At 39.4% G+C, this 26,078-nt stretch overlaps 1 protein-coding gene across 1 annotated transcript in view; it reads right to left on the bottom strand.

Moving 5' to 3' along the window:
* The window catches only part of tmcc3 (transmembrane and coiled-coil domain family 3), a 51,073-nt gene extending 37,562 nt beyond the window's left edge, over positions 1-13,511 (bottom strand). The window contains exon 1 of the mRNA XM_039761246.1: positions 13,234-13,511. Coding sequence (XP_039617180.1) covers positions 13,234-13,320 — 87 coding nt within the window. The 5' untranslated portion in view covers positions 13,321-13,511. The remainder of the gene's footprint in view (positions 1-13,233) is intronic.
* Positions 13,512-26,078: the final 12,567 nt, after the last annotated feature.

Here is a 26,078-nt window from a genome sequence, read left to right on the forward strand (position 1 = left end):
TTGGAATTTCAGCACAGACAAAATGATCTACATATCATCAGCAGTTAATAATTTTTTTTTTGCATAGATAGATACTTTATTAATCCCAAGTGGAAATTCACATAATCCAGCAGCAGTATACTGATACAAAGAAACAATATTAAATTAAATAGTAATACAAATGAAAAAAATGAAAAAAATTAAAATAAAATGAATGTTAGCATTTACTCCCCCGGGTGGAACTGAAGAGTTGCATAGTGTGGGGGAGGAACGATCTCCTCAGTCTGTCAGTGGAGCAAGACAGTGACAAAAGTCTGTCACTGAAGCTACTCCTCTGTCTGGAGATGACACTGTTAAGTGGATGCAGTGGATTATTCATGATTGACAGGAGTTTGCTTAATGCCCGTTGCTCTGCTACAGATGTTAAACTGTCCAACTTTACTCCTACAATAGAGCCTGCCTTTTTAACAAGTTTGTCCAGGCGTGAGGCGTCTTTCATCTTTATGCTGCCACCCCAGCACACCACCGTGTAGAAGAGGGCACTCGCCACAACCATCTGGTAGAACATCTGCAGCATCTTACTGCAGATGTTGAAGGACGCCAACCTTCTAAGGAAGTATAGTCGGCTCTGACCTTTCTTACACAGAGCATCAGTATTGGCAGTCCAGTCCAATTTATCATCCAGCTGCACTCCCAGGTGTTTATAGGTCTGTACCTTCTGCACGAACTCTCTTCTGATGATCACGGGGTCCATGAGGGCCTGGGCCTCCTAAAATCCACCACCAACTCCTTGGTCTTGTTGGTGTTAAGGTGTAAGTGGTTTGAGTCGCACCATTTAACAAAGTCTTTGATTAACTTTCTGTACTCTTCCTCCTGCCCACACCTGATGCAGCCCACAATAGCAGTGTCATCAGCGAACTTTTGCACGTGGCAGGACTCTGAGTCATATTGGAAGTCTGATGTATATAGATTGAACAGGACCGGAGAAAGTACAGTCCCCTGCGGCGCTCCTGTGTTGCTGACCACAATGTCAGACCTGCCATTCCCAAGATGCACATACTGAGGTCTGTCTGTAAGATAGTCCACGATCCATGCCATCAGGTGTGAGTCTACTCCCTTCTCAGTCAGCTTGTCTCTAAGGAGCAGAGGCTGGATGGTGTTGAAGGCGCTGGAGAAGTCCAAAAACATAATTCTTACAGCACCACTGCCTCTGTCCAGGTGGGAGAGGGATCGGTGTAGCATATAGATGATGGCATCCTCCGCTCCCACCTTCTCCTGGTATGCGAACTGCAGAGGGTCGAGGGCGTGACGGACCTGTGGCCTCAGGTGGTGAAGCAGCAGCCGCTCCATGGTCTTCAACAATGTAACCAATAAATGCATGTGAGGTAAACTCTGTTTTTGAAATTCTCTTGACTTAAACTTCCAAGCCCTACAATATTTACATACTTCTGATATATCACCTATGTCCATATCTCCGATCTCTATTCACCTTTTCATTATTTCTGAGTAATAATTTCTCTTTCTTTGCACTAATATGTTTACGTTCTTTGTTTTGACACTGTCGTTTTTTTCTGCTTTCATATTCTGCATCTTGCTCTGCTTGTGTTTCTACGAGTCTTTTGAATTACAGTTTCATTATTTCTAACCTGCTCTGCATGTGTTTGGCTCCTTGTTTTTTAAACTCTTTATGACGTTTTACATTTGTATAGCACCAACATCCAGATTGGACGTGCTTTTTTTTTTTTCCAATTCCACTTGTTCCAGGCTGATAATTACTTATCCAGCCATCCATTATCCAACCCGCTATATCCTAACTACAGGGTCACAGGGGTCTGCCGGAGCCAATCCCAGCCAACACAGGGCACAAGGCAGGAAACAAACCCCGGGCAGGGCGCCAGCCCACCGCAGTAATTTTCCAATTCCACTTGTTCCAGGCTGATAATTACTTTCCTTATTTTCAGAATTTGCACCTAGATTATTCTTTTTCTTTTTTGTCTCTCCAATGCTTTTGAGTCTGTTTTCTCCACGCTGCTATCTTCTTCGCTTAGTCATCTAAGTTTCATTTATAACGTATTGTCCTTATAAGCTTTATATGTGCTGAGAGCCCTGGATCTGTGTGTGCTAAAAAAGCCAAAACACAACTGAGTGTGTTCCTCCCCATGCTGTTATTTGGTTGTAAGTAGGGCATGTCTTGCAAGAATCTCATGTTCTACATCATCGCGAGACGGCCCTGGGTCAATCTCTTGGCAGAAAGTCTCATGTTTAGTCCCAGAGAGACGCTCCGTGGCCAATCTCTTTAGTCTCGCGGGTCTTTTAAGTGACTTCCGTGTTCTTATAAGACCCATGCATCGTCGCCCTACTGTTTCTCTCCAGGATTTTTTTTTTTTTATAATATAGAGATTTCTTAATTTATTAGTGTAAAATTAAATCATGATTTACTTTTGCTAACATTTCTTACTTTATGAAGCACTCCAAAATGTTTTCACTCAGTGTTTACTATATATTACTGTACCCTTTATCCATGGTGGTTGTCATTCCCAGTTTTGTTTGATATATTGACATTGTTTTGTTTCTTTATCCATTTAAAAAAACCTTTTACAGTAAGCCTTCTCATACACAGATGTCTTGTGTTCTATTTTAAAAAGTGTTAACTTGTGTAATTACACAACAAACCTGTTTTTTTTCCTTCAGTGCACCAGTTAGACATTTGTAATTCTTGAATTCTTGGATCGAGGTCTTGCCATGGCAGAAGGGCTTGCGCAGTCTAGTGATCCTCGGAGCTATGTTGTCGGGAGCTTCCCAAGGCAAACAGGTCTGAGGTGAAGATCCAGACTAACTCAATCCTGAGATCCCATATGGAGTTAAACCAAGGATTGGTGTTTCCCTTGCCTGGGAAAGAGTACCTGGGGCCCCACCCTGGAGCCAGGCCCGGGGGAGGGGCTCACTGGTGAACACCTGGTGGCTGGACCTTCGACCACAGGGCCCAGCCGGGCTCAGCCCGAAGGAGCAATGTGGTTCCACTCTCTTATGGTCCCACCACTTGCAAGAGAGGCCATAGGGGTTGGGTGCAATGCGATATGGGCGGTAGCCGAAGGAAGGAACTCTGGTGTTCTGACCCTCACTTGCCGAAACTGGCTCTTGGGACATGGACTGTTATCTGTCTGGCGGGGAAGGAGCCTGAACTGGTGCGAGAGGTTCAGAGGTACCGGCCAGATATAGTCGGGCTCACCTCTATGCACGGTCTGGGCTCTGGAACCATTCCTCTAGAAAGAGGCTGGACTTTGTTCCACTCTGGAGTTGCTGTGGGTGAGAGGCATTGAGCAGGGGTGGGCTTACTTATGGCCCCCAGGCTCGAGACCTGCACGTTGGGGTTCTCCCCGTTGGACGAGAGACTTGTTTCCCTATGCCTTCAAGCTGGGGGAAGGACTCTGACTGTTTGCGCTTATGCGCCAAACGACAGTTCATTTTACCCAGCCTTTTTGGAGTCCCTGGAAGAGGTGCTGCGAGGCACAGCTCCTTGTGACTCTATCATCCTACTGGAAGACTTAAACGTTCACGTCAGCCAGATCTGAGGTACAATATCTGGGATATACCATCGGAGGAGGATTTGTAAAAACTCAGGTGGACAAAGTGAAGACTGTTCAGGATCGTCCACGTCCTAAGACCAAAAGACAAGTTCGGTCATTTCTAGGACTGGTTGGATGGTATAGGAGGTTCATTCCACGCTTTTCAGAGATTGCAATCCCACTTACTAATTTCTTACAGAAGAAAGAGCCCAACCATGTGAAATGGACTGAAGAATGTGAAAAATCTTTTGCTAAACTGAACAATGCAATATGTTGTAGCCCTATTTTGAAATGTCCTGATTATAATTTACCTTTTTGTTTACAGAAAGATGCTTCTGGAAGGGGTCTGGGTGCTGTATTGCTGCAGGGTGAGGGAGAGGATAGACACCCTGTTGTCAATATAAGTCGCAAGTAGTTCCCTAGGGAAATGAGATATTCCACTTTTGAAAAGGAGGCACTGGCAGTTAAGTGGGCCATGGACTCTTTTAAGTATTACCTGCTACATAACAGTACATAACATTTTGTTTTACTACTCTAGCGTGGAATAATAAAAATTACCTCTTGTTTTGAACATCTGCCTCTCTCGTGCCTCTCTTATTACCCCCTCAGTCCTGGTAGGTCCTAAACTACTAGCAGGCCATCTGCTTTAGTAGACGGCTTGTGACAGTTGAGGTGGTTCGGGCATCTGGTTAGGATACCCCCTGGACGCCTCCCTGGGGGGGTGTTCCAGGCATGCCCCACTGGGAGAAGGCCATGACCCAGGACATGCTGCAGGGATTATGTCCGGGGAGAGGGAGATCTGGGCTTCCCTGCTTAGGCCGCTGCCCCCGCGACCCAACCTCAGATAAACGGTGGATAACAGATGGATGGATAATTCTTAAAGTGTAACTATAAATATGGATTATCATTTCAATTATGCAGTACTTGTTTCTTAGTAAAACATGTACTGCACGACACACACAAAAACATAAAAAACAGATCTTTAAAAAAAAAATGTAAAAAAAGTGCAAATACATCAAATGTTCACAAGAGATTTATCAAGAAGATATATGGCAAGCATGCTTAACAAGTTTACAAGTAAATCAGCCACATTTTCATTTAAGCTAACAGGTCTTATTTATTAAGCAGCAGATTCAAATTCTTCATTTTCTTTTTCCAACTGAAAATGTAAGCTGTTGTACTTAACACAAGCTCACTGTCCGAACTCAGGCAAATGTGTATAATCTTGTCATACACGTGCGCATGGGAGGCAGGTAAAGGGCTTAAGTGAAGGCAGTTCTGAGGCATGCCGGGATGTGGCAGAGCGCACTGACTCTTTTTCTCCCTTTACTGTAGACCATTCCCGGAAGATTCCACCTAGGTCTCTTGACATCACTTCCGGGACCGAGCCAATGGAAGTAAACCTTACCAGCTCCGGCCCCTCTGACATCACGTCTGGGCTCGATCCAATGAATGAAGAACACGTGCCCGATCCTTATGACCTCACTTCCTGTCTTCCCCTTTAAAAGCCTGCCCTTTTCCCTTTGTCTCAGTCTCGTTCTGGACTCAGTTGGATGCACATTAATGATGTGTATTTGATAAAAACGACTTTGCAGCCATGATACCATATTATACGGGTGGCTGCTCCAAACCTTTATCTGTTTATGCATCATTCTTATGACACACACAGTGGGGTTTACGAGCATAATTTGTTCTGGAAACATGCTCGCAGTCCAAAGTACTTGTATATCAAAATTAATTTCCCCATAAGAAATAATGGAAACTCAGATGATTCGTTCCACAACCTAAAATTATTCATATAAAAATGATTAATACAAAATATAAAGTAAAAATACATGAAACAAATTAACCTGCACTTTACCTTTAAAAAGAATCAAGGCTGGTGTGAGTGAGTTTCTAAACTCTTGTGGGATTCCACCCAACAGGACAACACGCGAAGACTGTCCCAAAGCAATCGCAGTCTCCCAGCGCTGTAGCAGTTCGCCGTATAAGCGTATCCAAAAAGATCGCAGACGTGCTATAAGCGCCTGCTGTCGATGGGTGATACAAGGAACATTATAAAGATCCCGCTACAATAAATAACCGCGCTGTTGCTTTTTCAAGCTGGTGTTGTTAAAGTACTGAGACTCAGCTTCGTGTTTTGGGGTGCAAGATGGGGACGCGCACACACACACACACACACACACACACACACACACAATGCTGTAGTAAACAGTATACGCTTGTACGGATGTTGAATATATGAGTGAGGCACGCAGACTCACATGGAGAATAGAAGACGACTGCCCTCAAGAGAAGAGAGAGAGAGCGAGACGCGCGAGCGAGAGAGATAAGGAGAGGGACGCGCGCGAGAGAGAAGAACAATCAGCTCAGTTGTGACCACGTGACGCTCAGCAGACAAAGTGTATCCACTAGAAACAAAATACATTACAATAAGTTTGCTAATACTTATCTTCCATGGAGATTTCAAAACTGTATTAGTCTATAAGTGAAATTTTCACATAAATGAGCTCTTCAAAATGATGGTAAAAGTGAAATGCTGACTGACACATCCATTAATGAGTTGGTTATTTAAACAGAAATTACTAAACCAATTCAAATCTTATACTGTATATGATCAAATGACTTAAAATATATATTTATATTAAAAGTAAGATTTATATTAGTTTATATTATTGATAAAAGGTAACAGGTAAATTATAGACAGAATATTGCTCCATACCTGAAATGAGCCAGTAAAAAAATGCGAAAATTATACATTCAATAACTAATGCTGTGTTTTTACTATTACTGTGATAAATCTAATGTTTAGAGGTAATCTCTGATTAATCCAGTTTTTAAAATTCAATTATTTCCAAGGGTGTGAATAATAAATGTTCTACTTGCTTATATGTGATATTTCAACAACAAACTATTCTCTAAAAATAGAATTCTAGGAATTTCCTCCAACACCAAAAAACTATACTCTGAAATAGCACAAGACTGATGATGAAGAGAAATAACTATACCGGTTCATTATTTAACTGTAGAGCTTATTTTAACTTCAAAGCCACACTTCTATCACATATTTTTCATCCAAAAATTATACAGACAGTTAATATTTTATCACGTAGACCCAATGAATGTGATAGTCATTGTATACAGCTTCAAGACACACTCACTCATCATTAGGATTAAACAAAAAATAATAATGCATAATGTTCCACCTATCACCCACAGACAGGTACTGAAAAATTAACTTGCATCCTAGATAACTAAAGGAACTCGGACGAGTGGCAGCCTTTCCAGCAGATCTGTGTTTGAGTTTATTTTTAAAGTCTTTATCTTTCTACCTTTTTCTCTATTTTTCTTATTTCACGGTTAACACTTTCTTTTATGTGGACTCGTTCCATGGACACTTTTTACTACTTGGAGATGGATTTTTACACACCGAGACTTGTCTATTCTAGTAGTCAACTTCAAGCGCTCAGAACAAATGCGCACGCCGGTGTGGTTCCCTACTTACCTGACGAGGTAAGAAGGCGGTATCCAGGCAGCAGAGCCGGTGCTAAGATAAAAGCCAAGCATTTAGCAAGAAAGTGGTGCTACAAACCTTCGGTGCCTTCTGTGATCCTGGGAAATGTGAACTCACTACCAAATAAGATCGATAAACTGGCTGCACTGGTGAAAAATGTTAGGATCTACAGAGAATGCAGTTTGCCGTGTTTTAGTGAAATGTGGCTAACAGCTAACATCCCAGATGCTATCATGGAGCTAACCGGGTTTAGCACAGTTAAAGCGGACAGAGACGTAAGTACCTGCGGAAAGCAGAAAGGAGGGGGTGTCGCTCTCTATGTCAATACAAGATGGTGCAACTCTGGACATATAAACGTTAAAATCTCCACTTGCTGCAAGTACATCGAACTGTTGGCAGTAAGTTCGCATCCCTATTACTTGCCCAGAGAGTTTGGACACGTGATTGTTGTTCATTGTTTACATCCCCCCTCGACCAAACGCGGAGATAGCGCGTGACGTCATCCATTCCGCAGTTGCTAAATTACAAATGCAGCACCCTGAGGCGCTTGTGCTAATCGCTGGAGACTTTAACCATGCAACGCTGGACAAAACATTACCTGCCTTCTCCCAGTATGTGGACTGTAACACCCAGGGAAATTGGACTATTGACCTACTGTATGCAAACGTTAAAGATGCATACAGCACCACCCCGCTGCCTGCGCTTGGGAAAGCAGATCATAACCTGGTTCTGCTTCAGCCTCACTACAAACCAAGAGTGAGGGCGCTACCTACAACCACACACTCAGTCAGGAAGTGGTCCCCTGAGGCAGAGCAGGCTCTGAGAGACTGCTTTGGAACTACGGACTGGGATATCCTGCAGGGATCACATACTGAGAACATTGAGGAGGTAGTTGACTGCACAACTGATTACATCACCTTCTGTATGGGACATTGTAGTTCCAGTAAGAAAAGTACGCTGCTATGCTAATAACAAGCCATGGATTACAAATGACATCAAGGGCCTTTTGAACCAGAAGAAAAGGGCTTTTCAAGGCGGTGAGCAGCATGAGCTCAAGCGCGTGCAGAAGAAACTCTGAGTCCAGAAGGAGCAGTACAGGAGAAAGCTGGAGCAGAAGTGTGGAATGGGATGACGATCATCACTGGCTGCAGCTCGAAGCAGGGTGCCACCATCGAGAAAGACGTGGAGAGAGCAAACCAAATGAACAACTTCTTTAACAGGTTTGACCACCCTAACGCACTCGTACCTCGGAGTACTGCATCCTCTGACCATCCTTCTGCTGATACTAGCATAGGAGAGACATTCCCACCCACAATTACAGCAGCGCAGGGGAGCAGAGAGCTGAGGAAACTTCGTGCCAGCAAAGCAGCGGGTCCAGATGGAGTATCGCCACAACTGCTGAAGGCCTGTGTGCTGGAACAGGGGAGTCCTCTACAGCGCATCTTCAACCTGAGCCTGGAACAAGGGAGAGTCCCGAGGCTTTGGAAAACATCTTGTATCACCCCAGTTACTATTTATCTGTAGTCAGTTACTATTTTCTCATATTTGAAATGCATATCCATACACACTAAACAAAAACTATTGCATTTATTATGAAACAGAAGGTGGAATCAAACAAAGATCAAATAAACACATTCCCTGCTTCCCTGACATAGGCACAAAAAATGCAAATGTAGGCCAGCATATCTAAATTATCTATTACAAGTTCAACTAACAAACTAGTCAATCAAGTTACCTCTAGGTTTTATTTTTAATCCAACTCAAAGTTTTTTTAACACCAGAATCCCTGAAGCATAGGAAAAAACTTGTAATCCTGGCCCACCTTAAATTTTTTTCGCACCTCTCTATCAGCGTCTTTTGTTTTGTAAATGCACAAGCAACCTGCTATTCCATCCCCAATTGACTGAGCCCAACTTGGGCAAAAAGTTCTCCCAGCTCACGCCAAGGCTCCTACATGTTGTTGTCAATGAGTTACAAACCCAAGCTCAAATGTCAATTGACATAAAGCTAATACATATTCCTGGATGGTGCTTTCTGTCGATTGACATTTGGGTTTGGGTTTGTAACTCATTGACAACAACATGTAAATTGAATGATGTAGCTTTTTTATTTTTTTGTTTTTTACTTTGGGAATAATCTTGGATAAAAGCACAAGTATTTCTTTCATATTTGGACTAAAGTATTCACGTATTATTCACTTTATGTCATTATTAGTATAACATGGAAAAAGTTTCTGCTTTAGGTATGTGTTCAGCATTTCTTGCCTTGCATTTCATTTCATCATACACTTACTCAGATCTTTGTAGACACGGAACACACATGAAATGCATGTATTCCAAATAAAGATATACTTTATTATTTACCCTTTACAACTCAAGGCACATCATATGCAGATAAGGAGCCTTGGCTTCAACTGGGAAAACTTTTGTCCAAGGTGAGCTCCGTCAAGGTGGAGATGGGACAGCAGGCTGCTTGCTGCTTGTGCTAATCGACACATTTACAAAACAAAAGACACTGATAGAGAGTTGCGAAGAAATTTAAGGTGGGGCAGGATTAAACGTTTTTTGTAGGCTTCAGGGATTCTAATGTTAAACCAGCTGCACAGTTAAAAATTCAAAGCAGAATGTATTTGCAAACAATGAAGTAGAAGATTTCCATTTACCTAGAAAGCTGAAGCAGTTTTCATAACAATGCTAATGCTAAAAAGCAGCAGCATTTCTGTATGGCCAGTGAATTCTATTTTTAAGGCATTTCATCTACGGTGGAGCACTGCTGCAGAACCTCACCAAGTCCAAGAAAAGGCGTCAACTCATGGACTTCAAATCAATAGTGTGCACTTCTTTTCTGCATAGATGGATATAATTGGTTAGGAAGGCTAATCAGTCTCAAAAGAGGTTCAGGCCTTCAGCTTATGTTTAATAACTCAAAAGTATATGATAGAATTCAGAGCTAAAACAAAGTCTGATGAACAGTTTGAGAAAGCAAGAAAACAGTGAACCATGATATTTCAATTTAAGTAGTGCACATTAGTACTCAAGACTAGATTGAAATCAATGTCTTTTAAATTTTTAACATTTGTGATGACAATAAAGAAAAGATTATACACAAGTGTAATTCACTAAATCATTTTGTTTATTATTACTTTAAATCCATCTTCTTTCTTCACCTGAGCATATAAAATTTCATATGGATTTTGCCTTCCAGTACTCTACTTTTAGTAGTTAATGTTTGCTACCAAGCTTTTTATTGCTTCATGAGGGACGTCCCCAGATATTCTGTTCATTAGCCAGTAGTATGCTCGATTTGATGATTTTGTTCATTTAGAGCTAACATTAGCTAGAATTAGTAAAGCTTTAATGAGATCTCTCGAAAGGTGGCTTTCAGTGAAAAGTTTTCTGAAAGCAAAGATTGATACCATTTAACCTTTCTTTTCCCTCGGTGCTCAAGGACTGGGGTTGAGTGTGAGTTGGGGTCTCTTTGATTTCACTGATGCCCTTGCTCTTTGCATAAGCTGTTTAAACAATTACATAAAAATTATGCTCAATTTCTCATCATGCTGATGTTCCATATTATGTGCTCATAACCAATACTAGACTCAGTCAGATGAACAATTTCAAGTCTGGTGTACTTCTTGGCCAATATATTGCAAATCTCTTGAATAATGAAACACTGCAGTAAAACTTGGTGTACCCACAACACCTTACTTAAAAGCATCGATGCAGATGCAGATCAGGTATGGAGTTTTCTGGCTCAGTAAGCCATTGGCTTTGCTTGTTCACAAGTGTACATTTACTGCAGTATTTTACTGTTTACAAATTGGGAGTAAGCAGCATGTAGCTGTCAGTGTACACATTACATAATATTTGTACACGGTTAACGTTGAACACGGTTTTGATATTAAATATGGTCACCTTTTAAATTCTCTTTTGATTTTTATTCCTCAGACTCTAGGAACCTTTCATATGTTTAAAATTTCAACATATGCATAATATCTCAGTTGTCAACAGTGGGAAAACAAAGGATGAATGTCATGCAGCACACAAAGCCAAAGTGTAAATATAAAAGCCTAGTAGATTTGGTCAGGGCTATAACTTTTGTTTTACTGTATGCGCCCAAATGCTGAACTTGGGAAATTACTAATTATCCTAAGCAACACATCAATCACCCCATCTCACCCCCTTATGTTGGAAGCTGTTGGCTTAAACTAAGTCAGAATGCCGGAGTTATGTTTATTTTGAATATGAATTAAAGTTCCTTTCAATATAAGAAGTGACAACTATGAGAAACAATTCACAGTTGGAGAGGCAACCTAATAGTTTTAAGGAAAACCAAGACTTAAAACAAAAAAATGGCTGAACTTCTCCAGTACCTGAAATGTGCCTTCTCCTCATGTCAAAACACTCTCAAAAACAAGTGCACATCTATCAAAATGACTTTGTCAGAATAGAAAAATACTGTGAAGTCAGTCACAGTACCTCTCCCTCTCGAACAGATTTTTGATACACTGATCTAAATAAAGAAAAATGTAAATAACATTAGAAGCTCATTGACTTTAATACCTTGGCAACATAAAAAAATATGAATAAAATGGATGACTCTTTTGAGCCCAATTAATTGTCTCAGATGATAAAAATTGACCTTTATCATGTCAGAGTGAGAGTCTTACTTTTTATGCATGGTAGTTATTAAATATGTAATGCAAGCATGGCGCTTTTTTTTTTTTTTTAACTCATACAAATAGCTCTACAATTTATTTCCTAAAAAGAATGATAATATTGTGTGGTATTGTGTATTTTGAAAAGACACTGTGTGATGGGCAGCACAGTTGAAGTGAATCCTAGTCAGGGCATCGTCAGTCTGAATTTTGCACTTTCTTCCTTTGTCTGGTATTTCAGTTTTCCTCTATCGCCAGGAAGATATGCAGCTTTGATTAACTGGCAACCCTAAAATGTTGTATAGTTAACAAGTGTGGATTTACATAAATGTGCCCTGCAATACACTGGCATCCTTTAACAGGTATGTTTCTACAATGCACCTAAATGCTACTAAAATGCACACCAGCTCCACGTAATGCTGAACAGTATCAACAGATTATAAATTGGAAAGATGGATAGAAATTATGCAATATCTATGCTTTTATATTGACAACTCCAAATATAAATAAGTAAATGCCCAGGTGCTTGGAATTATCTCTGTCAATTGCAATGTTTTGCTTATTTTTGCCGTCCATTTGGGTAACATCTCCTGAGTTCTCCTGTATTCACTCAGGTACATCTTGTATTCAGCACTTCACGGCTCTTTGGAACACTTTCTTTGAGTCACAACCTTCAGAAGATCACCATTTCATCTCACTGGCTGCTTGATATCAATCACTACTTCACCATAATTATTTCTGCATGCAACAAGAATGTGGATTGTATAATATAAACACAATCAAAACAAGTAAATATATATGCAAAAAGTAGGATGCAAAACAATTCTGGTCTTAAATTACTTCAGGACTCGCATAAACATGTCTCAACAGAACAGACGAAACTAAACAAGAGCTCATAGGGCCCCGTGAACGCCTAGTATGAAACCTCTCGAGGGCATTCAGAAAAAAAAAAATCTGCGCCCTATCAGCCGGTCTATCGCACAGACATACATACAGCTGAAGATTAAAAAAAAAAATGACAGTGTACACTGACAGCTACATGAACGTGTCGGCAGAGGGCCCGTTTCCATAAACCAAACTAATCAGAAGAGCAAATGGAATGTACAGTATTGAATATGCCGTGTAAGGGAAACGTGATGCTATAAATCCATGACTAAAATGCTTATCTCTTTCTGCGAACTTTACACGTATACATATAATACACTCAGTGGTATAATCTGGGTCAAGAGTTTAAAACAATCACTCGAAAATCGTCGAATGTACCTCTTTACATTTGTCCACCTGTTCCAATATTCAAACTTTAACACATTATACACAAATGTTGTTGGGTTGCAGTACAGATGGTCGAAAATTGATCCCACCATCTCAACCTCCTCTTTGGAACGCGAACACCGATGTCAAAATCAAATAAGCCGCGTACATCTCATCGCAAGGCAAACACAACAGAAGAAAAGGGATGCGCGCACCCGGACACACACAAGCCAATGTCCCGCTGCCGCGAGGGCGCGCTTCTTTCTTACCATATTCCCACTGCCTGCCGCGTACTGCTGCTGCGCGGCCACCAAACTTTTCTCCGAAGAAGTTGCTCCCGCTTCTGCGTTCAGCATAGTCCCAAGGGGCTCTCCCTGCTATATATTCTGGCTGCCCTGTACTCAGTTCCGAGACATGCTTCACATTAAGACCATACACTACACTGTAACTGCAACTACTCGCATCAACCAACAGAGCGCTGGACAGGACGCCTTTTGCCGACTCTATGTGTCTCTTTCTCGTGCGCTCCGGAATGTCAGCAGCAAGCGCCGCCCACTCACTACGAGTTAACCCTGTCGGCACCCAGACGCCGCAGTTTATTGGGACTGCTGGAGCACCGGACGCCCGCTCACACAAGGGTTAGGTAATACAGTATAGTGTATTATACGTATATGTCTTGTGGAAAACTCTAAAATAGAATTTCCTTTTAATCGCTCATCGTGGAGATTATCTCTCTTTTTTATTTATACATTTTAGTAACACATTTTTAGTTTAGTAACACATATTTTTACTTTACAGTACACTTAAAAATATTTGTTAATACAGTATAATTGAGAATAGACTGCCGAAAAACGTAAACTTAAATGTTCATTGTATAAACTATTGTATAAATACAGCAAATCTATATTCTTTGTAAACTGTGTCAGACTACACTAGATTAGATAAATAAATGCATATTGTACAGACATTTCAAAATGAGCTTAAAGAGTACACCGGGAAGAAGCATTGAATTGTCTGATAAAAAATAATTGCCTTCAACCTGAGCCTGGAACAGGGGAGAGTCCCGAGGCTTTGGAAAACATCTTGTATCACCCCAGTCCCAATGGTATCCCGTCCTAGTGAGATGAATGAGTTCTGGCCTGTTGCTCTGACGTCACATGTGATGAAGACCATGGAGCGGCTGCTGCTTCACCACCTGAGGCCACAGGTCCGCCACACCCTCGACCTTTGCAGTTCGCATACCAGGAGAAGGTGGGTGCGGAGGATGCCATCATATATATGCTACACCGATCCCTCTCCCACCTGGACAGAGGCAGTGGTGCTGTAAGAATTATGTTTTTGGACTTCTCTAGCGCCTTCAACACCATCCAGCCTCTGCTCCTTAGGGACAAGCTAGCAAAGATGGGAGTAGATTCACACCTGGTGGCATGGATCGTGGACTATCTTACAGACAGACCTCAGTATGTTCGTCTCAGGAACTGCAGGTCTGACATTGTGGTCAGCAACACAGGAGTGCCGGAGGGGACTGTACTTTCTCCGGTCCTGTTCAGCCTATATACATCACACTTCCAATACGATTCTGAGTCCTGCCACGTGCAAAAGTTCGCTGATGACACTGCTATTGTGGGCTGCATCAGGAGTGGGCAGGAGGAAGAGTACAGGAAGCTAATCAAAGACTTTGTTAGATGGTGCGACTCAAACCACTTACACCTGAACACCAGTAAAACCAAGGAACTGGTGGTGGATTTTAGGAGGCCCAGGCCCTCATGGACCCCGTGATCATCAAAGGAGACTGTGTGCAGAGGGTACAGACCTATAAACACTTGGGAGTGCAGCTGGATGATAAATTGGACTGGACTGCCAATACTGATGCTCTGTGTAAGAAAAGTCATAGCCGACTATACTGCCTTAGAAGGTTGGCATCCTTCAACATCTGCAATCAGGGCGAGTGCCCTCTTCAACCGAGTGGTGTGCTGGGGAGGCAGCATAAAGAAGAAGGACACCTCACACCTGGACAAACTTGTGAAGAAGGCAGGCTCTATTGTAGGAATGAAGCTGGACAGTTTAACATCTGTGGCAGAGCGACGGGCACTGAGCAGGCTCCTGTCAATCATGGACAATCCACTGCATCCACTGAACAGTGTCATCTCCAGGCAGAGAAGCAGCTACAGCGACAGACTGCTGTCACTGTCCTGCTCCACTGACAGACTGAGGCGATCATTCCTCCCCCACACTACGCAACGTTTCACTTCAATTCCACCCGGGGGGGAGGGGGTAAACGCTAACATTATTCAAAGTTATTGTCTGTTTTTACCTGCATTTTTATTACTCTCTAATTTAATATTGTGGGAGAGAGGAAATTTACATGCATACAGTAGCAGAAACATAAAAACAAGGATACAGAGTCACAGGACAAATAACACAGCCAATCAATCAATTAATCGATATGTAAAAATAAATTAAAAAACATGTATTGCTAATATATTTAAAAATAGTATTTAAAAATAAACTTACGAGTGTTTCAGTAGGAAGCATTGAATTGCCTAATAGCACTAGTCAGAAAAAACCCCTACAGGTCCTTCTTAGCACAAAGTGGTGGAATGAGCCTGTGGCTAAAAGTGATAGAAGAGAGCACCTCCTGGAGGGGATTTTGCATAATGGTATCCAATTTTTCCTCCATCCTCTTTTCTACAACAGCTTCCTGTGTGTCCACGGTTCTTGCTGTGAAGGAGCAGGCTTTCCTGACAAGTTTATTCAGTCATTGTGCTTCTTTGGAGCTCAAATTGCTTCCCCAGTAGACTGCAGCATAAAACAACGCACTGGCTACTATGGACTGGTAGAACATTTTCTGTAACTGTTTTAAACATCAACAGACCTGACTCTCCTTGGCAAGTACAGTATGCTCTGGCCCTTCTTATACAGAGCCACTGTGTTGTCAGACCAGTCCACTTTGATGTTAATGTGAACCCCCAAGTTCTTGTAGTTCTTCACCCCTTCCATGTTGTCCTCTTGAATGGTGACAGTGCATATATAAGGTAACAAACAATCACAAACCCTTTTAACCCAAAAAACTCTTTTAGGGGATTGGTGCCTAAAAGGATGGAACCAGTTCTGAATGGGACGCCAGCTAGTTTCAGGGCCTGATCACATACTCAGCCACACAGTGCCAATTTACAGTACTATCACCAATTAACCAATAGACAATGTCTTTGGGGATGGGGAACAAAAACTACAAAAACTTACAAAGAAAAAAAAAAATGTAGACATGGGGATGGCATGCATAATTCATACAGACAGTGACTGGGCATGGGTTTCAAATTCAGACTGCTGGAATCAGGATGCAGCAGAATTAACCCATGTGTCACTATTGTTCTATTTAATTTCAGCAATAGTGTGACAAAGTGGGACAGCAGGTGGAACAGCAAAACTCCACCACACTAAGTACTAGCCCTGGACTGATTATACTGTTGAGTGAGTTCCTTATTTTATTCCACAGGTTTGTTTTGCCTTCAATCTTACACTAACCCAAAACAACCCATTTGCACTTCAAAACAGGTTGTGAAATACAAAACACAAACATTCGAGAAAGAAATGCACTTCGCATTTACTTATATTGTACAAACAGCTACAGAGATAAGGAGCATATCTTTATCATCAGAACAGGAGTTTCTGCCACAGCAAGAATTTGGGCAAATCTCTTAACTGCCATTGAGTTTTCTTTCTGGTTTTTCTCCTGTTTTGAGATGACTTCTCTTTCAATACTCCAGTTTTCTTTACATATTAAAAAATATTAATGTTAGTTGGATCTGTGACAATAAATTAACCAGTTATGATTGAGTGTGAGTTTGTCAATGTGTCCGGCAATGTACTGTTGTGCTATCCAAGGTTAGTTCCTACATTACACCTGATGCTGCTGTGGTAGGTGCTTGGTTCCTGCAGTCCTTAAATGGCTAAAACATGTTCAGGAGATGAATAACTGATATGTGTAAAATCACAAAGGTACAATTATTTTCATTTTTTACTTTTAGAGCACTGGGAGATGAAGTTACATTTGAGTGTCTGAGGTGGGGATTGAACCAGAAACCATATAGTTTACATACTAGCACCTTAGCTACAAGCTATATTTCCATTATGCTAAAAACATATTTTTTAAATTTTACTATATTTTATTTAACCTTTTGTGTGTGCATTGTCAATATATAAGAAAATCAAAACATTAATGTGTTATTATTATGGGTGAAGAAACTTTGTAATAACACATCAAAGTAAAGAAGGAATTTCAAACAGTGCATATTGTAAATTAGCCAGTTTCCAAGAAAATTTGCAATGAAAATTGAAAGTGTTTTATTAACTAATTTAAGCGTAATATAACATTCTCAAATCTGTTTAATGCAATATTTGTTCATGAGAGATTCAAGCCTATGGTGGCAGAATTGGGTGCAAGTTCATCAGAAGGCCAACTTATACACCCACAGGACTGTTCTGAAATTAATCAACCTAATTATGTCTTTGGTGTGGTGGATAGTTAGAAAGAAACCCAAGTACCTAGTGAGAGACTGTGATACTTACACAGACACAGGGAGAAGTGCAAACTCCACATGGACATTGTCCAAACTTGAAAACTGACACCCAGAATAATGAATCTACATGAGAGCAGCAACACCATAGTGCCACTAACTAAAATGTTTATTTTCTTTAATTTATGAAAAGTTAGATTTGATTAACATTCCTCTCCCAGGAAACAGGGTCACAGCAGTAGAAACTCAGATCAACAAGTGGATGAGTACTTTTAAGGCAGTGAAACAATCAAGCGTGTACTTACTAAGAGTTAAAACATACAAAATTTCCAAAAAGAATGCTTAATATCCGAATGAGAAAGAAATGCACAAAGATTGAGAGTCAGCGAGCGAGAGACAGACAGAAATAGAGGTTGTTCTTGTCAAAAGAGGTGTGGAGATGGAAAGGGGAAGAAGAAGCAGTACATTAGCCTGAGGCTCCAGGAGGAATTTCTCAACCAAGAATCAGCTGACAGTTTGTTAGCCTGCTCTCCTATTCTCTATTGCAAATATAAGGATCAGTAGTAACTTGAATAAGGCTGTGTGGGTTGTTTAGTCTAGATACATTTTGTCTGTGCTTAAAAACCTTTTCTCCTGGAAATTAGTAACAACTTGTAGTAACTTGCATAGCAGTTGTAACAGTATTAAATCATAATAGCACAATAGTAATAACTTGCATTGTATATCAATATAAATGTCCATCTATCCATTCACTAATTTTACTCATTGGACCAATTCAGGGTTATGAGAAGCCACAACTTAACCCAAAAACATTAGGCGCATAGCAGGAACCAACAGCATATAGAGCGCCAGTCTGTTGCAAGGCTAATGCACACATACTTAAACACGTTCATACTGGGATAATTTACAGTTACTAGTTGATCTAACATGTATAGCTGTAAAATATGAGGGGAAAATATTTGTAATTTTATAAGCTTAGGTTCTAATGGTTGTTGTGATTTGCTTTTGCAGGGTTAATCTTTAGGTACCTAATAAATGTCTTTGTAGATGTTGGAAGAAAACTGGAGTACCTGAAGAAAAACATCCACATGGAGGTAATATTTAGTTCACTTCAGCATATTCTCCTATAATATGTATGTCTGAGTGTGGGTCACAGTGCTCACACAGTAGAAAAGTAAATTTTGTAGGAAACAAGAAAAAAAAACACTTAAAATCTTTAAAGCAACTCCATTACTTAATTGCAAAAGAAATGTAAAGCTTATCCATATGCTTTACAGCCTTGCTGCCAAATGAGGTTAAATACTCTCTTTTATGCCACTTTTAAATTTTTTTGTTAGATTATTAAAATGCCTGTGTACATTTTAACTTACCTAGTTGTACTTTATCCATTTTAATTAGTTGTGCCTAACACAAAAAGTGTAACCGGTTGTAGAGTATATAAAGTGTATCGAGTTTCACTGTTTTCACTTATGAATATGCCGAGACACTCCCATGAAATTTGACTTCCAAAAGCTAGGTTACAGTGCAAACCTACTTAAGTTACTATAGCAACATATAGAAAACGTAACCTCCTCAATAACATAAACCGGTGTTAAGTCATGAATTTTCAGGAGTTTTAATAACATTCCTATATTTCTTATCTTGTAAGAGTTTTGGCCTGAAAGAAAGTAGCTAAAAAAGAACATGCTGCAGGCCTCAGTACATGCTGACCACAGATCAGCATATCAGCCAGGGGTAACAGTTCTAATGTTTTTTTCCACATTATCATTTTCTCTTATTCTACATTTTGTGTGTGTTCCCTGACTGTTTGTCCCTTTCTCTTTTCAGATTTACAGATCTTTAGTTTCTTGTACATTGTTCTGACTTGAGTTGCAATGCAGATAGCTTTTTATTAAGAGACTATACAGCAAGTAATTATATTTGACTAACTAATATGGGACTTTTTTAGTATTACGGCATAGGATATTGCCATAACGTAAAATATCTTACCAATATTATCTTTCATTTCAAAACATCTCACACTGCAGCATAATGCATGTGACTTTTTACTTTCTGTTCCAGCTGACACTTCAGTTTAAAGCTAAAAAGCATTTACACCCTTGTGGATACTCTCATATCTACAGTGTGCTTCAGTTTTTTGCACATTCAGCTGCTTTCAGTTCTTAACTGCAAGTGTTGCAGTTAGTAAAGAAACAATTGTCCTTACAGCATTTTTGTTTGGGCATGAGGACAATTTACCAGATACACATATTTTAGTATCAACTTATTATTCTTTCACCCAGAACCATAAATAATGATGGAGTTTGAGCGTCCATCACAACATGTGAGATTAGTCTTAAAGTGAATGAGATTACCAACAAAGTATGACAGTGGCATGATTTCATTGCAGGATTCATTTTTGACCCTGAGGCAATTCATGAATCAAAATTTTAAAATAAAATGTTAAAACCAGACATACTGGTTATGCCTGTATGCCTGTTAACAGTTTCAGTTATCAGAATGAACCTCTTGAATGTCTTTACCTATCTGGCCCATCTGGTTTCCACTAGGATGACTGTAGCAGCAACTCGGGCTTAGGCCTGGCTTACATTTATTTACATTTATTTATTTGGCCGACATTTTTATCCAAAGCGACGTATAGCATTTGAGATACAATTGCTTACACTTCTTTTGTTTTTCCAGTTGGAGCCCAGGCAAGTAAAGTGACTTGCTCAGGGTCACATAGTGTCAAGTGTTGGGATTTAAGCCCACAACCTTAAGGTTTGAAGGCTTATTGAAGAGGTGTAGTGAGCTGCCCTGTTTTTGTAGACTTCTTACTTTTATAGGTTTGGCATGGTGTGACCAGCAGAGGCAGTCCTCTTGTCTCCACTACCTCATTGGTTGCCTTTAAGATTGCTCAGCTCCCCTGGCTTCTTCCCTGATGTACTGTATGCACTTCTGATATCTTCCTACATTGAGAAAAGGACCAGGCTTGAGGCATCTGGAGTTCATAACCCCCTTACAGCAGACTTCACTGTGCCTCTGGGGAATTTGGTGTAAGCAGACAGAAAAAAATGTTTCAAAATTGTACACATGTACCTTTCTGAACTAAAAGGGGATTAGACTATAGTCAGGATACAAAAAAAGAAAGTGCTAATTTGGATTAATAATGTATACTATTTCTTAAAAGGCTGGGGATTAGATTGAGAGATTATCATAATCTAGCACTCATAAAATGAACACTATGAATTTAAAATACTATGCTTAATTAGTAAAATAAGTGTGATAAATACAGAGATGGGGAGTAATTTACAAACAGGAAATACTGCTTGGTAGAAAAAACATGACTAGTGGTGAGAACAGGTGATGACAGCGAAAACCTGAGAAAGTTTAAAAAAATCAAATGGAGTGGTGGGAGGAAGAAAGGTCTATATCATTAATTAAAGGAATACTTGATATCAGACATCTAGCTTGACTCACCTGTATTGGATGTTGATCAAAATAGTACTTTTCACAGCACCATCTTTTGTTGAGTGAATATCACATTAATAGCCCGATATCAAAGTCCTTCCAAAGAATGTTACTTTAATATTTTAGTTGTGAGGTACACCAGCAATACTACTGTAACACTAAACAGAAAAAGGCAGAAAAATTACATAGTAGAATTTTTTTTTATTAAATGTTAATTTGATTTCTTATATAGGTTGTTTTATAGCAATATAAAATAAAAAGTACAGTGTAGCATATTTTGCTCTATGAGAAGATGCTGCTTTGAGAATAATGGTGTAGTATATAGTTATAGAACAAACTGTGCAGAATACACATCTTTAAAAATATATCTCCTATGGAAAGCATTGGAAAAGTTATGTTTTCTGCCTGCTGTTAGAGGTTTGCATTGTGTTTTGTCTAAAGGTTTTTCTTGCAATTAAAGTCTTAGTATGGATGTATTTTATGTCTATATAATGTTAAGCATTTCTTCTACATTTCCGTACTCAGAATGAAAATTGCAAATGACCTTCCTGTGTTCGTTTTACCTTTGTAACTAATTTAGCAATCTTACTATAGTGTAATTAAGTTCAAATAGCCTGTATTTGAACGCCCTGTTATGGTGTATAAAATCTGTACATTTTGGTTTCCATTATATTTTGTTCAAGACAAGACAACAGATGAACTAAGACAAATTAAAGCAGGTTTTCTTCCCTTACACCTTACTTTTGTTCATAGCTTAGTGCTAATTTGGTTTATTGGCTGGGAAAGGATGCTGAGCTTGTACCTTAGGCTATTGATCACTTTATGGATGGACATCTGGAACAACAAAGTTTAGCATGTGAGAGGAAGAACTTCTGATACCTCAAAGTACATCAAAGGTTTTGTTGTGTGGGAAAACGGACAGTGAATTAATTCATCAATCATTTACACAGCCAGCCAATCAGGTGCATGTGTTGTGAAACCAAGGCATGACATTTCATAATTAATATGCCTTGGTTTGAAAAGCAAGAGAGAGAAGCAAAGGGAGAAGAAAGAGAAGCAAAGGGAGAAGAGAAGAAGAGAGAAGAAGAGGAACGGACGAAGACGGCCCTGGTCGTCAGAAAGGCATCATGAACATCGATTGCTAAATCAAACGCCTCCCTGGGACATTCATCCTTGTCATCTGTAACTTTTTCGTAAGCTTTTTCTAAAGACTATATATATTCAGACTTTCCTATCAGTACCTATTTTCTAGTATTCTTTGTTCTTGTGGTATTATTATTATTATTCTTGTAATAAATACCATGCTGCTTTTAACTTTCAATGCTTTGTCTTAATGTCTAGAGTGATTGAAGTAATAAGTTAGATTTCTTTGAGCACCTGGTGACAGCCGGATTTTTGCCATTATTTCTGTGCTGCGAGGTTTATATGGCTGAGAGTGAAGAGCGCTATACTCAACAGAAGGAACAAATATGAGAAAGAAGGTATTCTTGGCTGATGAATGGCCTATAGTCAAGAGTGCTGAGTCTTTGTATGTTTAAATGTATTCTTGTAGACCAAAAGTAATATTTAGGTCTGAGATATCACTAAAACATCGTATTGTTGTTCGTGCCGAAAATAAGTAAGTCTCTTGAAGTGCTGAATGACAGGCTGTTATTCCTATAGCACTTGTGTGGTTTAAAGTGCTAAGGGTTAATCAGCGTGTGTGTGTCATTCATGGAGCACTGTTGTGGTTAGGGTCTGTGTGTGTGTTTATCTGTGTCTGTGTGTGTGTTCATCTTAAAGTGCAACAGTAGACCAACCCGATAACGAACTTGACGAGAACCCTTACCCTTGAGGAAACAGGTAAAAGGGCAAGTGGAGGGAAATACCACGATAATACACTCCCCTACTGTTCTCCTTTCTTCATGTCTCCTTAACTAATACCTTAATATGTCTCATACAGGGACATAGTTCAAGGTGCAAATATCAACTCCTAGAGACTAGCAGATATTTCATTTCTTTGCACATTGTTATTCAAAAAGAATTTTGAAAGCAGTGTATTAAGAATTTTAATCAATTGTATTCATTTAATTCAAATATAGCACTCTCCTGTGAAAATGTGATCAGAGAACATACATATTATAGAAATAAGACAGGAAAAAAAGTCATAATATTGAAATCCAACATCATAAAATATTTAATGCATACATATGCACACATGGATCTGCTTAATGTTAATTGAGAGTAACAATTTAATAAATGTGAAGTTGTGTATGTTTTTTGTTATTAATAATCTTCATCTGGGCTCTTCTGTGATATGTACTTCCAGCCCTGGGTAGCAGGGTGGGCTGGCACTACCCTTTTCCTCTTTTGTTCCCTCCACAGTGTTGAGAAGATACCTAGTGATGGCATTTAACATCGCCCCTTCTTGTCCTGCCACTAAATATCTCGTTGTTCCCTGAAGGAGTTGTCACTCACTAAGAGAATGCTCTGCAGGATGGAGCTCCATCCTACCATGACTTTAAGAGGCTTTATCAACCAACAAACGTTCCTGAACCAAGGACACTGATTTTTCATTTGTTTGGTGCTATCAAGCACACCTTTTCTATATTTGCTTGTTTCAATTAATTGGGGACAACCAGGTTGGGGCCCTAACATTTCACATTTTAGTCCTGTAGTTTCTTCCATCAACCACAACTGATACATAAAATTAACCTGTAATGTAAAATTAACTTAAATAAATAGATGTATAATTGTCTGTGGAATGTGATTGCAGCCAGTACTTTTCAGCTGTCTTTAAGAAACACGTTGCAATAAACACTTACAGCTAATGTTGCTCACCAGGACAAACACTTCTGTTACAGAGTAAATAATGTGACCAGTGTCTTGAGATGTGCATTAACAGTATCAAATGTCACCTATTTACAAATTTTCTTTAAAGGTCTGCAACTCATTCACAACAAATTAAGAATATTTCACTGTGCACTTAGTATTTCTCACATATATTGATAGCAAAGTTCTTCTAAAGCTAATCTCTTACAGTTCCACAACTGTGCTTGAGATCATCCCTTTACTAGACTGCTCTCCTTGCAGTTTTTGTCTCTTTCAGGCTCCAGCATTAGTTCAGGCTGAAATCTGAATGTGTGACATTTAATTTTCTATTTTCTTTGAGGAACCACCCTGGTGAGTTGCTCTTTCTTAAGTACAATTTTGAATACATCCATCCATCCATCATCCAACCCGCTATATCCTAACTACAGGGTCATGGGGGTCTGCTGGAGCCAATCCCAGCCAATAGTAAACAAACCATGGGCAGGGCACACACACATACACACCCACACACCAAGCACACACTAGGGACAATTTAGGATCACCAATGCACCTAACCTGCATTTCTATGGACTGTGGGAGGAAACCAGAGCACCCGGAGGAAACCCACGGACTCACAGGGAGAACATGCAAACTTCTTGCCGGGAGGACCCGGGAAGCGAATCCAGGTTCCTAAATACACTCCCTGCATTATTTAATTCATCTCATAATTTTACTTTCTTTGTAAAGTCTGTTGTGATATGAAAATTGGAATTAAAAAGAATGGCTGAAGTTGATTGACTGTGTAAATATGATTCTTGCAGAGCAATCGTAACTATTGGCATCAGTCACTAAACAAATTATTTTTTAGCTTCTGAACTACAGCATAAATTTGGAGATACAGGTAGAGTGTGGGCCATACATTAAGTGTTTATTACAAAAAGCTATCTATTGTTTTTCTGTTGAACTGTTATTTCAAAATTCTTAACTTTATCAAATATGTTTTTTATGGTCTTGCCAACCTTTTTCTTAAAGTCTATTCCTTTCTATATTTAAAACTTTAAAATTTTTTCACAGCATCACCAAAACTTTCCACATTTTTTCCATATCCCAAATTCAAAACAGACACATTGTGGGAAAATGGAGAAAAGACAGCTGTCTCACTACAGCAGAGGAAGTTATTCTGAGATATCCCAAATCCACAGAGAATGCTAAACTTTCACAAGATAACAACCATATTGTACTCAGTTTAATCATTCTGGTACAAGAATTTATGGCCCTCTGCATCCATAGATGTAGGTCAAAGCACATAAAATTATTATAGATGTCTTTTTTTGACTGTACAAGACAACAACATATATAAGACTAATATATACCAAGCAGCAACATAATCTTAAAACACAAATATACAGTAGGATAGACAGGCAATCAAAATCCATCTGTATATTATTTTTCACCATCCATGGATAGGATCAGTGGTACAGTGGTTAACACAGTAACCTAACAGATCTAGCATCCTTGTTTCAAATCCTGTACTTAGTAGTTGTCTTACAAAGACTGTGCATATGTTTTCCTCCCCATACTCTGGTTTACTTCTCACATCCCCAAAAACATACATGTCAGTTTAATAGGCTTTTCTGAACTGGCTCCGTATGAGGGTAGGTATGTGTGTAGTTATGAGTCTTATGATAGACTGGCACCCTATCCAGGGTTGTTTCCTGCCTCGTGCCCAATACTTTTACCCTTAACTGGATTAAGCAGATCAGAAAATGTTATATTATGTTACATTATATATTTAGGATAGTCTATAAATCAAAAAATCAATCTGAGTACATTACCACAAAGTGCTTCACAAAACACACAGGCTGTCATTATGATTTGCTATTAGACCAAATGCTCCATCAAAATGATACAAAAGCTTTAAATAGAATATGTAAATTGTTTAATCATATTGCAAATAAAATTAACTATGTAGCATCAAAGAATTATTTGTGAATGTATATTGATTTTGGCAACCACATAACTGAAAATCAATTTCATTAAAGATACAACTCGGCGACAGTATTAATGTAGGGCATTTATTGATGACCATTATTTAGGGAAAATCAATTTTACTTTAAAGAACTAGTACAACTCAAAATCTTAGTGTGTAATTAGGCTATTAAAAAACTGCACAGCATACTCTATTTATTGATCAGGGAAGCAAATACAAATCAAGTGAATCATTCAAGAGCCATGGCTTTCCAAAATCCTTAGAAACAGAGGATCACTAAGTGCAAAGGCACAAAACTCTGCTATTTATGTTGATAAACAAGATAAAGGAACCATCTCATTTTTGTGCAAACATCTGCAGCTCAAGC

Source organism: Polypterus senegalus, chromosome 8 (assembly GCF_016835505.1).
Source record: "Polypterus senegalus isolate Bchr_013 chromosome 8, ASM1683550v1, whole genome shotgun sequence".
Taxonomy (NCBI): Eukaryota; Metazoa; Chordata; class Cladistia; order Polypteriformes; family Polypteridae; genus Polypterus; species Polypterus senegalus.